Source organism: Dioscorea cayenensis, chromosome 9 (genome assembly GCF_009730915.1).
Source record: "Dioscorea cayenensis subsp. rotundata cultivar TDr96_F1 chromosome 9, TDr96_F1_v2_PseudoChromosome.rev07_lg8_w22 25.fasta, whole genome shotgun sequence".
Lineage (NCBI taxonomy): Eukaryota > Viridiplantae > Streptophyta > Magnoliopsida > Dioscoreales > Dioscoreaceae > Dioscorea > Dioscorea cayenensis.
Genome location: NC_052479.1, coordinates 30,119,191 through 30,134,634, shown reverse-complemented (window position 1 = coordinate 30,134,634; position 15,444 = coordinate 30,119,191). Strand labels below are relative to the sequence as shown.

The window sequence follows — 15,444 nt, the reverse complement described above, 5'->3', positions numbered from 1 at the left end:
TTATTTATTGTTTAGATATACTATGTTTTGACAAGTGAAATTTATCATAAACTTCGAAGTTTGATGTTCTATATTGATTTGAGGTTACAAATTTTATTTTATTATTTTTTTGCTTTTTGTGGGTTATGACTTATGAGCACTAATATATCATTTTTGATGGACCTTATGTTAGTTTGTCTTTCATAACAAATTTTTAAAGGCTGTTAAGCTATTATAACTGATCCATCTCCGTACTTATTTGCCCTTAATTTTGACAAGAGATGTTTATGAAAAGAATAAAGAAAAAAATAATTTTATATATAGATATATATATATATATATATATATATATATAATGGTTTTTCAAGTTTATATATGTTAAACTCTTTTATTGGTTCATAAAATGCGGTTTTCATTTGACCTTGGTTGTGTCCATATATTTTTTTGTTGTTAATAAATATTAAATTGTGAAATACAAAAAATAAAAAAAATAATAAAAAAAAGTTGAGTCTTTGAGTCAAATATAAATTCATTTTTTTTTCTGGTTATTAATATCAATATTTGATTGTTTTCAAAAGAGTTAATCATATAATTCAATTAACAAATGAAAATTTGATTATTTTTGTTCTTCAATTGCTATAAATTACAAGCTACTTTTTAGAATTTATGGTGTTTAATAACTTTATTATATGAATTTTGTCAAATGTTATTATATGAATTGTTTAATCAGTTTGGTCAATTTATTTTAGTCTATTCATTATATTTATATTTAATCTTTTAATCTGAAATTTTATTGGGAAAATAAAACTTTTTTTTTATATTGTTCTCATTGAATTTTGCTAGTTTATGAGGTGTTTATAAATTCTTTTTATTATTATTATTATTATTTAATATTAAAGACTACAGTCAACATAATATTGTGAAGAGCATTTTTTCTATCCAAGATTGTATGGGAAAAAGAATTTATCCCGATTGAAGTCTGTAAATTATAGTAACTGATGCATTTTTTCACCGGTTTGTTCTTTTAAGTAACAATATTTATTGTTTATGTTAAAAAGAAAAAAACATAATAGTGTGTTTAATAATTTATTTCATTTCTTAGACTTTGTATCCATTTTTACAGTCATTTTTTGGGGCAGGTTTGAGTAGTCAATTATCTTGTGTCCTATAAAAATAGTTTTGGAGAGAATTTTTCCTTATTCTATGCAGTGCTCTTTTGTTTTTAAAAATGTTTTATTTATTTATTTAATAAAATTTTCACCGAGGTTTGATAGTTTTCTTACCGAAAGAATACTTGACTTTTATAAAAATATGAAAGTGATTGTTTTTACATTTTATGATTAACTTAATCGATTTCCTCCAATTTTTCACTAGTCATTATATGATTACTTTATTTATAAAACACATAAAATTTTATTTTAAAAAAAAAATCAAACATTCAATATGTGATTACATTGTTGTTATATAAAGAAAAATCATAAGAAGCAAAAAAGATGTGAATATAATTTGCAAACAACATGAATTTTGCATATTCTTTGCATGACTTACAAAATATTTTGATTACTCTATTTAGTTATTAAAACATAATAATTACCATAATCATGTTCTTAATTGTGAAGTCTAAATTGTGGTCATTGAAATTTTGCTTTACTATTTTATTGTTGTGAATGTTTTGGTTCATGAGATGGTAATTAATTAATTAATTATTCTCAAATTCATCGATGATTAGTAATTTATCTATACTCTTAAATTGATTTTTTTAAATTATTTTTTTATAATTGTTGGCATGGTTTGAGATTAATAAATTTTCACAAAATTTTCTTATAATACTGCAATGAAAGCTTTGAACAACTTAATTATTGAAAAACCTATTATCTAAAATTTTTTTCATTCACTATTTAATTCTTATGCATTTAAAAAAAAGGGCAAATGTTGGATTTATTATTCTCAAATGTATTATTTATTAGAAAATTATATAATTATTAACAACAATTGTTTGGTCTATTAATATTTATTCTTTGCGTAATATGTTCATTGCTCACTTAATAGACGCGTTTACATTACATCGCTCACTTAATAGATGCGTTTGAATCTTAATTAGTACAGAGTGAGTGCATAATAAGATAAATTTATTATACTTGATTCCACTTGTATTGCAATTTGAATGGTGCAGAGCCACAAAGCACAAATGATAAAATAAACATACATATGCAAATCCTACATAAATTAGTGTGAAGTCAAAGGCAAATTGAGATAAATGATCTCCAAATATTCCGGGGCATAAGGGCTCAACACATGAAGGTCAATAGTAATAATAATAACCAAACTTCTTTGAATCAAGATCTCATGGTAGAAATTCAAAGGAAAAATTATCTAATTAGTAGACTAGAAAAGCATAGCTTATTTACATAGACTCTAAACCTTATTGCAAAGATAAACTGATATGATGTGGTGCTTTATAATTGAGTTCATCTTTACAATATAGATATTTTTAGAATTCTCACCTATATAGAAAGCCATCATTAAATTGTACTTTTTGTAATATTTCCATGAATTGGGTAGTACTAGGCCGTGTGAAACCCCGTGTAATTTTCTGAAATTTTATTTTCTTTCTTATTGGTTTTCACCTTGATTTGCTTTTTTTTTTTCAAGCGCATAATAGAAAAATATGTCAAATTTACCAAAAAGGATAAGTTGAGCGTATTGAACAGTCGGGTTGGCTTTTTAAATTTTTTTTTTCTTAAAAACAACCATAACAAAATATGCATGAATTAAACCCAAGATCTCTCGGTGGTGTTGAGAAGTTATAAACAATTGAACTACAAATGATTGGTGTTAGATTACTACCAAGCATTATTATCATTTACTATTACAATATATTATTTTTATAACTATTATTCACCTCCATTATTAATATTATTTAAAATGAATGAAATTTATACCTAATTGTTTATATAGAAACATATTATTGTACAAAACAATATAATATAATTTCAATGGTGTGTACTAGTATAAATGTATTATTTATTTAAAACCATCAGCTTTTTTACAATAATTTTTATGTGTTTTTTTAAACGAATCTCTAAATTATTGTGTATTTTTAAACAATTATGGACTTAAAATCATAATATTATTTGAAATTTTGTTGATTTAATAATAAAGTTTTCACATAATTTTTAAAAAAAATTAATTATAAATTTTTAACCATTTTCACGTTAACAATATATTTTATCAAAAGAAGTCTAAATTAGGATAAATATATTCACTATGAGAAAATGTTACAACTATCGAACCATTCTTGTTTAAAAATTTTGGTAGGCTTATCATTTTGAATGTTTTTTTAGAAGAATAAATTTCTCATTTAATAACATTTCTTCAATTCGCATTGCTTAATGATTTGTTTAATCAAATGATTTTTAAAGATAATTATATTTAATCCCTTATCAATTAATATCTAGTTTTGAAAATATTATCAAAAATACTCCGTAATAAGTATTTTTAAAAAATGAATTGATAATTATAAAAGTTTTAGTTATTGCAATTTATATGAAATTATATTGGATTTTTGGGGAAAAAATTAGCAATAGTTTAACAAAAGTAGATTAATAAATGAAATTTTTTGATGATTTGGATTTATTTAAAATTATTTTAAACATTTTTGAATTTTAAACATCGTATTTGTTTTTTGAAAAAAAATTAAGATTGTAATTAACAAAATTCAAATTCATAACACCATTTTTATAACATTAATACTCTAGCCAACCTAACAACACATTTTTTTAATAAAACAACAAATTTTTCATTAATAATGTTTCTTTACTAAACTATATATAAACAATAAGTAGGACTTACACTATTTAAATTTAATCTCACATTGCTGAATCTAATAAAAAGGACATGGCAACTGCCTATAAAAAACAGTCATAGAAATAGGAAAACTTTGTTATTGATTTTTACATTTCTATTATTTTTTAAAATTGCATTTTATAATTTTATTTAAAAAAAAAAATTAAAACCTCTAGCCCATGAACTGACAAAGCCCAGCCCACTGGTTTGAGGTGTGCCCTCCGGCCCCAGACATATCAGAGCCTGATTAACCGGCTCGTGCCCTATCTCGATATTCAAGCACTTATTGATGCACGTAACCAAAGAACATGTTTTGGACTTGCGTGAAGCCATTTCATGACTCCACAACCAAATGATTATAGTGAAAGTAATTATAGTCCCATATCACCTAATCCTAATCAAGAAATTTTACACTCACGTATTTTCTAGTGTTGGTGTTTTTGTTCTAACCATCAACCACGTGTGTGTTGTGGGCCATGTGGTCATGTCTTTTTTTCCATTTTTGTATTGTTTCATTCTCTTTTTTCCTCTTTTGCCCATTGCTTAGCAACTTTTTTCTAGCCATTAGATTAAACCAAAGCCATCTATTGGTGAGATGCCTCCTATGTATAGGCATGCTTCTCAAGAACTCATACGCAGAATACGAGCTGAAAACCCTAGTAAACACACACTTTATTCACATCATCTGCTCTAATCCGAGCATACTCTTTGATTAGATCTTATTTTCCAATCATCTTTTTCTCTTCACTAGTAAGATCATATTCTCTTTTTTTCTTTTTATGGTCAAATCATATTCTTTTTTTTTTTGATTAGTTATAATTGTCGATTATCTCCTTTGCTAATTAGATCATACTCTTAGATTATCTCATTTCTTTTTTTGTCAAATCATATTCATCGATCATCTCCTATTCTTCTTTAGCAGGTCATACTTGCTAAACATATCCTTTTTTTTAGTCAGATCATACATTCTGATCATCTCTTTTTTTTTTCTTTAATCAGATCACACTCTCTTATCATCTCCTTTTCTTCTTTAGTCAGATCATACATTCTGATCATCTCTTTTTTTTTCTTTAATCATGTCACACTCTCTGATCATCTCCTTTTCTTCTTTAGTCAGATCATACATTCTGATCATCTCTTTTTCTTTGGTCAGATGCCAGATGCCACTCTTTGATCATCTCCTTTTCTTTTTTTAGTTAGATCACACTCTTTGATCATCTCTTTTTCTTTTTTAGTCAGATCATACTCTCCGATCATCTCTTCTTACCTAATCTGATCATACTCTCTTCTCATCTCCTTTTCTTCTCTAGTTAGATCTATAATTAGATCATACTTTGATCATAATCCCTCTTCTTTTCTCTCATTAGATATTTTTAGAATTCTCACCTATACAGAAGCCATCATCAAGTTGTAGTAGTAAAAGTACTTATGAGAATTTTTGTAATATCTCCATGAAATGGTATCATGCACATAGTCAAAGAACATGTTTTTGGAACATGAACTTGCGAGAAGCTATTTCATGACTGTACAACCAAATGAATCTAGTAGAACTAATTATAGTCCCACATCGCCTAATTAAGAAACTTTACACTCATATGTATTTTCTATTGTTGTGTTGTGGTCATCTGGGCATTTTTTTTTTCTTTTTTTGTCTTGTTTCATTTTCTCCTTTTTTTTTCTTTTTTTCTTCCATTGCTTATCTACTTTTTTCTAGCCATTAGATAAAAGCAAAGCCATCTATCGGTCGGATGTTTACTATATATAGATATGCATCTCAAGAACTCATATGCAGAACAAGAACTGAAAACCCTAGCAGACATACACTTTATTTTCATCATCTTCTCTTATCTGAGCATAGCTCTCTAATTAGATCTTACTTCCTAATCATCACTTTTTCTTCACTGGTAAGACCATATTCTCTCTTTCTCTTTTATGGTAAAATCATATTCTTTTTTCCCTGATTAGAGTCATAATCTTCGATTATCTCTTTTTCTAGTTAGATCATACTCTCCGATCATCTTCTTTTCTTCTGTATCGAGTCATACTTGTTAAGCATTTCTTTTTCTTCTTTAGTCAGATCATACATTCTGATCATCTCCTTTTTTTCTTTAGTCAGATCATACTCTCTTGATCATCTCTTTTTCTATTTTAGTCAGATCATATTTTTCGATCATCTCTTTCTTATCTGATCAGATCATACTCTTTAATTATCTCCTTTTTTTTATCTAGTTTAATCATACTCTCCTATCATCATTTTTTTCCCCTTTTTAATTAGATCTTACATGCATCATCTCTTTTTCTTCTCTGGTTAGATCATACTCAGATCATAATCCCCTTCTTTTCACTGGTTAGATCATATTATCCAATCATAATTTTCCCTTCTCTTGTTAGATCATATTTTCTGAATCACCGCCTCTTCTGTTAGTTAGATCATACTCCACAATTATTCTTGTTTTTTCCCTTATGGTTAAATCACATTCTACAATCATCTCTTCTTTTATTTCTTTAGATCACACTCTACCGTTATCTCCTCCTCCCCATTTGATTATACTTTATGGTCATCTCTTTTTTTCTTTTTTGAGATCAAACTCTCTGATCATCTCCCTTTTTTTTTCTCTTATTTGATCATATTCTCTGATTATCTCAATCTTTTTTCAAATTCATAGACTAGCTTTATCCTCACTGACATGTGCTAAATAAAGATTTTCTGTAATTGCAATTCATTCAATCTTAAATATTAACATGTTATCAAACCATCTTGCAGGGAGAGACGAAAACTATCATATTACAACGCACTCGAAATGGATTCTACCCAGGTTTGGAATTTCTAAATTTTTTATTTGAGTAGTCTACTATAATTGATTGTTTGTGTTTAATAACATGCTTTATTTTCAACATTTGATTGTAATAGAACAAGCTGAACACATTGATTTGTAATAGAAAAAAATGCACATTGAGCACTTATCAATACACATAGCCAAAGAACATGTTTTTGGAACATGGACTTGTGAGAAACTATCTCATGGCTATGCAACCAAATGAATCTAGTAGAAGCAATTATAGTCCCAAATCGCCCTAATCAACAAACTATACACTCATCTATATTTTCTAATGTTGGTATTGTTATTCTAACCATCAGACACGCATGTTGCCTTGCCGTGGTCATGTGGTCATCTCTTTTTCCTTTTTTGTCTTGTTTCATTCTTATTTATTCTTTTTTTGCCCAGTACGTTTAACAACTTTTTTTTTTATAGACATTAGATAAAAGCAAAGCCATCTGTCAATCAGACATCTCCTATATATAGCTAGATATACTTCTGAAGAACTCGTATGAAAGAACAAGAACTGAAAACCCTAGCAGACATACACTTTACTTTCATCATCTTCTCTAATCCGAGTATACTCTCAAATTAGATCTTATTACCGATCATCTCTTTCTCTTCATGGTAATTGGTAAGATCATATTCTTTCTTTCTTTTTTAATGGTCAAGTCATATTCTTTTCTTTTCAGATTAGGTCATAATCTTCGATTATCTCTTTTGCTGGTTAGATCATACTCTTAGATCATCTCTTTTTCTTCTTTAGAAGGTCATACTTGCTAAACATCTCTTTTTCTTCTTTAGTCATAACATACATTCTGATAATCTCTTCTTCTTTTTTTCTTTAGTCAGATCACACTCTCTGATCATCTCCTTTTCTTTTTTAGTCAGATCATACTCTCCAATCATCTCTTTCTTAATTACCTAATCTCTAATCATCTCCCGATCTATAATCATTTTTTTTCCTTTTTAATCAAATTTTACTTTCGCATCATCTCTTTTTCTTCTTTGGTTAGATCATACTCTCTAATCATTATGTTTCCTCTCTGATTAGATCATACTATGCAATCATATATAACTTTATCTCCTCTTGTTTTGATTATACTTTCTAAATCGCCTCGTCTTCTTTAGTTAAATCATACTCCATAAATCATATTTTACAATCATCTCTTATTTATTTATATATTTTTTTCTTTCATTAGATCACACACTTCGGTTATCTCCTCTCTATTCGATTATACTCTCTAATCATTTTTTTATTAATTCAAACTTCCCAATCATCTCCTTTTCTTCTCTTACAAAATCATGTTCTCTAATTATCTCCATCTTTTTTCAAGTTCACAGACTAGCTTTATCTTCACCAACATGTGCTAAATAAAGATTTCCCATAATCAGAATTCATTCAATCTTATATATTAACATGTTATCAAACCATCTTGCAATTGAAGGGAGAGACAAATACATTCATATTTCAACGCATTGGAATGGATTCTACAGAGGTTTTGGAATTTCTAAATTTTTTATTTGAGTAATTTGTTGTAATTGATTGTTTGTGTTTAATAACGTGCTTTATTTTCAATAAATAAAAAAATTAATGTAGTCTTCCAACTCAAAGCAAATTTACATTTTAGTGTTAAAAAAATCCCCAATGTATTCATGGTTTAACGCTAATATAAAGCTCCCTCCCTAAAATATTATTCTAAAAAAATAATTTCCTAAATTGGTTTTATCAAAATTTTACCTTTTGCAAGAAATTCTTTCATATGTGTGCGGTATTTTTTTTTTAAAAAAAAAATTATAGATTCCGGAAAAAAAAAGAAGTAAAAGATAGTTTTTTTTTCTAAAAATTTTATTTTTAATTTTTTTTAATAACATGTGTGGTAAATATTTCTTGTAACGCTCATAAATGAGTTGGCATTTGATGTCATGAAACATGTGATGCATTTGTTGTCATGTTAGACATAATATATATATATATAGTAATAATTTAATTTTCAAAATTTTATTATTATTATTGATTTAATGTAATTTCTTTAAAAAATAAATATATTTTTATAAAATTAATTTAATATGCATAGTATATTTTTTAAATAAATATATATATATATATCATGGTTGTAAGAACTGTATTTTTAATTCCATCATTATAAATTTTTTTATTTTTAAGTTTTAGATATATTAAAGTTAATATAAATTTAAAACATTAATGCACGTGCATGTCAAGGGCCCAATAATATTATTATATATAAATAAGCACTTTATGGCAAATCCGTAATATATGGAAACTAGCAGGGCAAAATAAAATCCTTTCCCTCCTTAATCCTTCCCGCCAACTCATTCCCGCCTTTTTCTACTTCCTCTATTTGAAACCCTAAATCACTAAAAAAAAATCGCAGTTTTGAAACCCTAGACAGAGACGAAGTAGAAGAAGAGCACGACGACGACGAAGAGAAGAAGAGGAGATATTGAAGATGTTCTACTCTCATACGTTTCTCGCGAAGAAGAGCCCTCTGGGAACTATCTGGATCGCTGCCCACCTCGAACGCCGCATCAAGAGGCCCCAAATTGAGGGCATTGACATCCCCTCCTATGCCGGTTCGTCTCCATTGTCTTCTCTTTGGCTTTGTTTTGATTTTTGAGAAATTTTGGTCTGTTTTTTGGGTTATTGTCTGTTGTTTTGAGGATTTTGTGATTAATTGCTTTTACCATTGGTGTTTCTGGCAAAAAGATTGAATCTTTTGGGTGATGAATTCGGTGAACTATTTTTCTCTTCTGTTAAAAAGATTTCTTGGTGCCATTGTGATTAATTATGATCTTCTTTTGGGTTTCTGATGTGTTGTTTTATGGATTTTGTTTCAATTTCTTGGTGCCGTTGGGGAAATTTAAAAAAAAAACCCTAATTTTCAGGTTCCATGGTGTTAATTTGTGTTATTTTTTTATGTTTCTGTGATTATCTTTAGTACGGAAAGATTAGCTTTGCTTGTTTTGTTGTTGATTTTTTTTTGTTCTACTTTAATTTTATTTATGTTGTCACTGAAGATATGCTTTGGAGTTTAATGCTCTTTATTTGCAATAAACAAAAATTTGATTTTGAATGATGGCCTCCTGTTTAATTCGTATAATTGAGTTCTCATGATTAGCATGCGTAGTTATCGGACAGTTTGAACGGTAATTTGATCATAATTTTATCTATTCATTTAACCAATGATTCTTAGAGTGATGATTACTGCTTTTCATGTTTCTCTTCAGACTGTATTATGTTTATGGAAGTACTGATATTGTATCATTGAGTTTTCATCATCAGATTTCCAATTTATCCAACAGATTTTCTCTATTCATTTAGTCCAATAATTCTTAGAATGATGTTTTTTTTTTTTTACTTTTCATTTTTCTCCTTAGACTGTATCATGTTTCCCGAAGTACCGATAGCCTTGAGGTTATCCGGGCACCTTCTTTTGGGCCTTGTGAAGATATACTCTTGGAAGGTCAACTACCTCTTCCAAGACTGTAATAGGGTGTTGTCTAATATAAGGACTGCAATCGCCTCTGCACAAGTTGACTTACCGGCAGATGCAAATCGGGCACCATTTGAATCCATAACCTTGCCTAACACTTTTGCACTTGATGCCCTTGAATTGGAAGAAAGTACTTATGAAGCAGAGTAAGCGTTAATTTATATTCTTGTATTGGTGCCTTTTAACTCCATTATGCTGATTTGGTTTTGTTTTGTTTGCAAACAGTGGCCCAGATAAGAATCGATCTTCATATGAAGAGATTACTCTGAATGGTCTTCTACTATCCTTTTCATCCTTGCTGATCTTCTACAATTATAAGTTGATTAACATTGATCTACATCATGTGCAGACACTATTCCTGCTGAAGGAGCTCAATATGAGGCTTTCTACCTTGAAGAGGTTTGAAATTGATCAGTTGCCATGCCTCTTATTCTCAGTTCATCATTTGCGGAGGGTCTGCTTATATTCATTTCTTTTGATTTCTTATATTTCAGGAGTTCAGGTTCGATCCTTCTCCCCAACCTGTGCCAGCGGACAATGAAGCTATACCAATGGATGAAGAGTATGTTCATATCTTACTGTGAAGAATATTTGTATAAAAATCAGGAGTTTGTGAAACTTCATTTCAAGGTATCTTTTCTTCTTGCAGTATTTTGCCTTCAGGAGAGGTTGGTGTTGATGCTACTGCCACTCCAATGGAGCACGTAATGGCTCCGGCTGATCAGGATGTAAGTTCCATCCCAAGTGTCAGCGAGGCACAACAAGCTTCTCAAGAGTTCCCGGAGATTGATGTTATGCGTGATGCTGTGGACAATCCTGATCCAGTAGCATTTCAAGAATCACCCATCAAGAACATGGACTCTGGTGGTATGGCTGATACTTCTATTCTTTCTCCACCGGTTGAACATGTATTGGCTCCTGAAGCTGGACTGGCATCCTCTACCGCACATGTTCAAGCATCAGTTACTGCTGGATCTTTAGATGATCCTAAATTGACTAACACAGGAGTTTCTTTAGGTTGGTTGCTTTCGTCATCTTTCTATCGTATTTATGTTTGATTATATAGTTTTTGGTCAATGATATCTTTCTGAATTTGTATGGCTCTGTTTTGATGGTAAAGAACAAGCTGCGCCTGACTTTGAGCTAAAACCCGCTCCCGCTGTCAAGAGAAGGAGGGTAAATGCAAGAAAGAAAGGACAGTATTTCGATGAAGAGGTTATTTTGAGTAATGAGTAAGTACTGTCTCCCTCCAATTGCATTTCTTCTGGCACTTACATTCGATTGCTTGACATTTTGATTATCTAGTACCCTACATCAAACTTATATCGATGGACTTATTCATTCAGTTCACTTTTTGTTATGTGTTGAACAGGGTGATGAGAGAGCAGCTTGATGATACTACCAGGTTGGTAAAGAAGCGAGGCAAACTCCCCGGTTCGAGTCTGGATATATGGAGGTTTCGCAAGGCACAACAGAAGGAGAACATTTTCAATGAACCCTTGCTTTCCGGTGAACTAATCATAAATCAACTGATGTTTTACTGTTGTTGTACTTTTGTTATCATCAACCAATCGATGTTCTTTTGCAGGAATGAGTAGTGATCTCCAGAAAGCTTTCAATAAAGCCTTTCCCTGTGTGAATGTCAATGATCCCTTCGCCTTTGAGGCTCTGCCAAGATCACCAAATGCAGAGGCAGAAAATGCGGCACCTGAGCTAGAAATGCAACCTGAACAAGCTCAGTCTGATCATCAAGTTGATATGGACGTACCTGACTTCACCACTCCTGATGTCGATCGATCATCAAAGCAACCTCAATCCATAGATGTTGTTGGTGGAAATTTATCTGATTTGGTTCCTTCTCCGAGCAAAGGAGGGGATTTTACTCAATTTGACAGTAATATAGGTTCAACTTCTCATGTTGGAGGCACTTTTGCCACTGAGGAGACAATGCCTGCATTTGAAGCTCCTCCATCGGCTGAGCCGTTTGGTTTGGAACCTGAAACACCTTTAGCTCATTCTGAACAATGGCCTGTTAATGACCCTGTCCCAGAGTTCGCCACCATACAAATTTCTGCAGAAAAAGAAGTAAGAACGACAAATTATTTGTTCTTTATTTTTGTTTTAATTTGTTTCAGCATTGTCTCTGATGTTATCTTTCCTGCAGGAACTGAGTTTCTTGGAATCAAGTAATGCATCATCTGGTAAGTTCCAAAACCAATACATATTCATTGCGATTATTTCTTTTTTACTACAATAATTGCACTAATATGATTAATTTGCAGATTCTGAACAACTGAATGTTGAGAACATGTCTTCAAGGACTAGGTAAAATCAAAATTCACCTTTCTTTTTGAGCATATATAAATTCTCCTTGTAATTACTCATTGATTTCAATGATGTCTGGCTCAGAGCTGTTGCGCAATATTTAAAAAGCCATTCTCCGGCAACTCAAGCTTCGAAAGATCCTACTGGAACTCTGAGCTTAAACAAGATTCTGGAAGGCAAAACAAGAAAGATATGTGCAAGGATGTTCTTCGAAACCACGGTAATAATTTTCTGTTCATTAAATTAGCTTGTTTCTGAAAGACGTAAAATCACAATCCTCGCAATCTTGTGCTTTCAGGTTTTGAAGAGCTGCAATCTTATCGATGTCAAACAAGATGAACCTTATGGTGATATTTCAATTTCACTGAAGCCTTCACTTTCAACAACCGAATTTTAAGTTACTTCTCATCATCTCAAACTTTTTGCTTTCCTCTCTAATTTGAACAGGTAAGGATACTGAATCCTAGTCTTTGAAATGTTTCAGTAATTTTTCATTGAAGGAAAAAAAAAAAATTTAGTTAACAGTTTTCATTCTTCTTTTTTTCTGCAGTTTTGCTGAACCAGATCAGAATAGAAATCTGGAATTTTGAATGCAACTCTATAAATATTTTCTTTATGTACATTCCATCTATATATATTTATTGTAATGATTGACAAATTTAAAGCTATTTAATAATGTATATATTTTTATTTCTCAATTTTTCTGATGCTCTGCATTGCAGGAAAGCCAAAGTTTTTTTTTTTTATTTTCTTTTTTATCTGAAGAACAAACTAAAACAGAGAGAGAAAACAAGTACAATGATATCATCAATTCTGATGATCATAACCACAAATCTCTTTTGCAAACCCTAGTTTTGACCCTGCAGAATCATAAACAACCCTCAAATTTTTCTGCTGAAAATTCCCAATGATCCCAACTTCATCTTCACTCTCAAGACTTGAAACTGCCAAACAAACCTGAGAAGCATCCCTCTTAACAATATACAAAATCCCAGTAACATCCACAGTCAATTCCACATCTCCCTCAAACTCAAACTTCATTATTGGCACCTTCACTTCCTCATATTCTGAAAGATCAAAACAAGTGTCCAAGATCGAAAAAGACGGCGCCGGAGGGTACCCGGAAAACCGCTTAGTAAACACATCCCTCAAAGCTCTGTACACTGAAGGAGCAAGTCTAGTGATCACAGTTCCTGAATCAATAAGAACTCTTCCATTAAACAACCCTTCGGTGAGTCTTTCGCCGCCAATGATCATTCCGGTGAGGTTCACAAAGTAGAATGGCAATTTAACAGGACCTGAAACTAATCTAGTGTATGAAATTGGGGTTAGATTTCTATAAAGAGAAGAATCATTGCCTAGAATTAGTGAACCAGATGAATTGAATGCTCTTGTTGGCAAGCAGTAAGAGAAGACACCTCCAAACTGATTTATAGTTTGAGAAACAAGAGACAATTGTGTTCTACCAAGTCCTATTATACCCGAAACTCCCCCGAAAAGACCGTGATTACTCCGGCCACAACCGAAGATGAATTCTTCAACAGTTATACCTCCAAGATTGATCTTATCCTTGCCAAGAACACCAAGAGTGTAAGAACCATCACCATAGCTCAATGCATAGCCACAGTTTGCACCATTGCTGGTGCAACCACTAGTAATAGGCTTAACTGCAATGCATGTTGATGAGTCACATGATATGTTTTGATAAGATGATGATAAGTGAGGATCAAAAACAGGGTCTTGTTGGATGTAGCAAGAGAAACAAGGCTTGCATTGTGTCCATGTGAGATCACTACCGGTGTCGATGATCATCGTCATTTTTCTATTTGCTAGCTTGATGCTAACAATGTAGTTGAGTGTTTTGAGCAGAATTCCTGACTTCAATGGGATTTGAGCAGCAGACTTTGAGATTCCTATGAGTTCATCTTCATGAGACCAATGCCTTTTGTGCTTCATTTCTAGTATTATGCCATTTTTCTCTCTTCCTATAGGATTAATGAAACATAACACATGATAAGAATACATACATACATACATACATACATACATATATATATACATACACATATAAAGAAATTAAGAAATTAAAGTAGAAAGAATAGGAGGAGATTACTTGATCTTGGAGGGAGGAAAGAGAAAGGAGAGTTGTGGTAGGGAGGATGAGTCCATTGAGGAGGTTGTTGTGAAGAGGGAAGAGGAGGTGGTTGTCTTGGTGGAGGCAATGGACATGAATGGATGAAAGAATGAAGAGAAGGAAAGGAAGTTGCTGCATGGTTTTCAGCATTGTTAAGCTTACAAGAGATAAGGATGAAGATGAAGAAGAAGATGAAGATGAAGATGAAGTGAGAAACAAGAGGATTAATTATTGAATAGTCACGGGAGCACAAGTGTATGTTTTATGGGAAATATGTTTGTAAATGTTTATTAACTTTATTTTATATATAATAAATTTAGAATGATTAGGATGGAAAAAAGAAATGGATGAAAAACAAAAAGAGTCACGAGGAAGTAAGAGTGTGGGGAGCAGAAAGTGTTGGATTCTTTCACTGACAACAAAAAGAGTCACAGCTCACTTTCTGCTGTTTTTGTGCTCTGCATGTTTGGAGAGTTGGAGTTTTCTGTGCATGGCCACCATGCACCAAATTTTTAGGCTTGTAGACTTGTGTGGATGATGATAAACTTGAGTGGATAAATATCATATATATATTTATATATATATTTAAAAAAAATGTATAGAAATCATGAAAGATTATTAAGTTTTGATATATATATATATATATATCATATTCATCCTTATAAAATATCTATTCTATATGGCAAAGGGTAAAAATGTAATTTTCTTCTGTAGGGATGTGAGTGTGAGCAGCAAAAGAGAATGCAATTCCTAATTGAAAAGAGTAGAAATAGAATATATTCAAGCCCATAAAGAGAGGGTAAAAGTGTCATTTTCTTATATATGT

The 15,444-nt window shown here is 31.0% G+C and overlaps 2 protein-coding genes across 2 annotated transcripts; one reads left to right on the top strand and one right to left on the bottom strand.

The window, feature by feature from the left end:
* Window positions 1-5,659: 5,659 nt before the first annotated feature.
* On the top strand, window positions 5,660-13,130 carry LOC120268780 (sister chromatid cohesion 1 protein 3-like). The gene is made up of 16 exons (XM_039276055.1): window positions 5,660-5,729; window positions 6,590-6,641; window positions 9,041-9,239; window positions 10,044-10,305; window positions 10,385-10,431; window positions 10,509-10,558; window positions 10,654-10,721; window positions 10,809-11,176; window positions 11,280-11,391; window positions 11,532-11,668; window positions 11,748-12,244; window positions 12,324-12,360; window positions 12,442-12,484; window positions 12,569-12,704; window positions 12,783-12,931; window positions 13,035-13,130. The coding sequence occupies exons 3-15, from the start codon at window positions 9,116-9,118 to the stop codon at window positions 12,879-12,881; spliced, it is 1,980 nt and encodes a 659-aa protein (XP_039131989.1). The 5' UTR covers window positions 5,660-5,729; window positions 6,590-6,641; window positions 9,041-9,115; the 3' UTR covers window positions 12,882-12,931; window positions 13,035-13,130.
* A 57-nt stretch (window positions 13,131-13,187) lies between these two features.
* LOC120268707 (aspartyl protease family protein At5g10770-like) lies at window positions 13,188-14,866 on the bottom strand. The gene is made up of 2 exons (XM_039275998.1): window positions 14,598-14,866; window positions 13,188-14,469 (listed from the first exon to the last, which is right to left on the bottom strand). Exon 2 carries the CDS (start codon window positions 14,438-14,440, stop codon window positions 13,292-13,294), a length of 1,149 nt encoding a protein of 382 aa, XP_039131932.1. The 5' UTR covers window positions 14,441-14,469; window positions 14,598-14,866; the 3' UTR covers window positions 13,188-13,291.
* Between the last annotated feature and the right edge of the window lie 578 nt (window positions 14,867-15,444).

Coding starts and splice junctions, on each gene's coding strand:
- LOC120268780 (XM_039276055.1), top strand. CDS start 9,116: ATGTTCTACTCTCATACGTTTCTCGCGAAGAAGAGCCCTCTGGGAACT. Junction 11,669..11,747: donor CAATGAACCCTTGCTTTCCG/GTGAACTAATCA, acceptor GTTCTTTTGCAG/GAATGAGTAGTGATCTCCAG. Junction 12,705..12,782: donor GGATGTTCTTCGAAACCACG/GTAATAATTTTC, acceptor TTGTGCTTTCAG/GTTTTGAAGAGCTGCAATCT.
- LOC120268707 (XM_039275998.1), bottom strand. CDS start 14,440: ATGAAGCACAAAAGGCATTGGTCTCATGAAGATGAACTCATAGGAATC.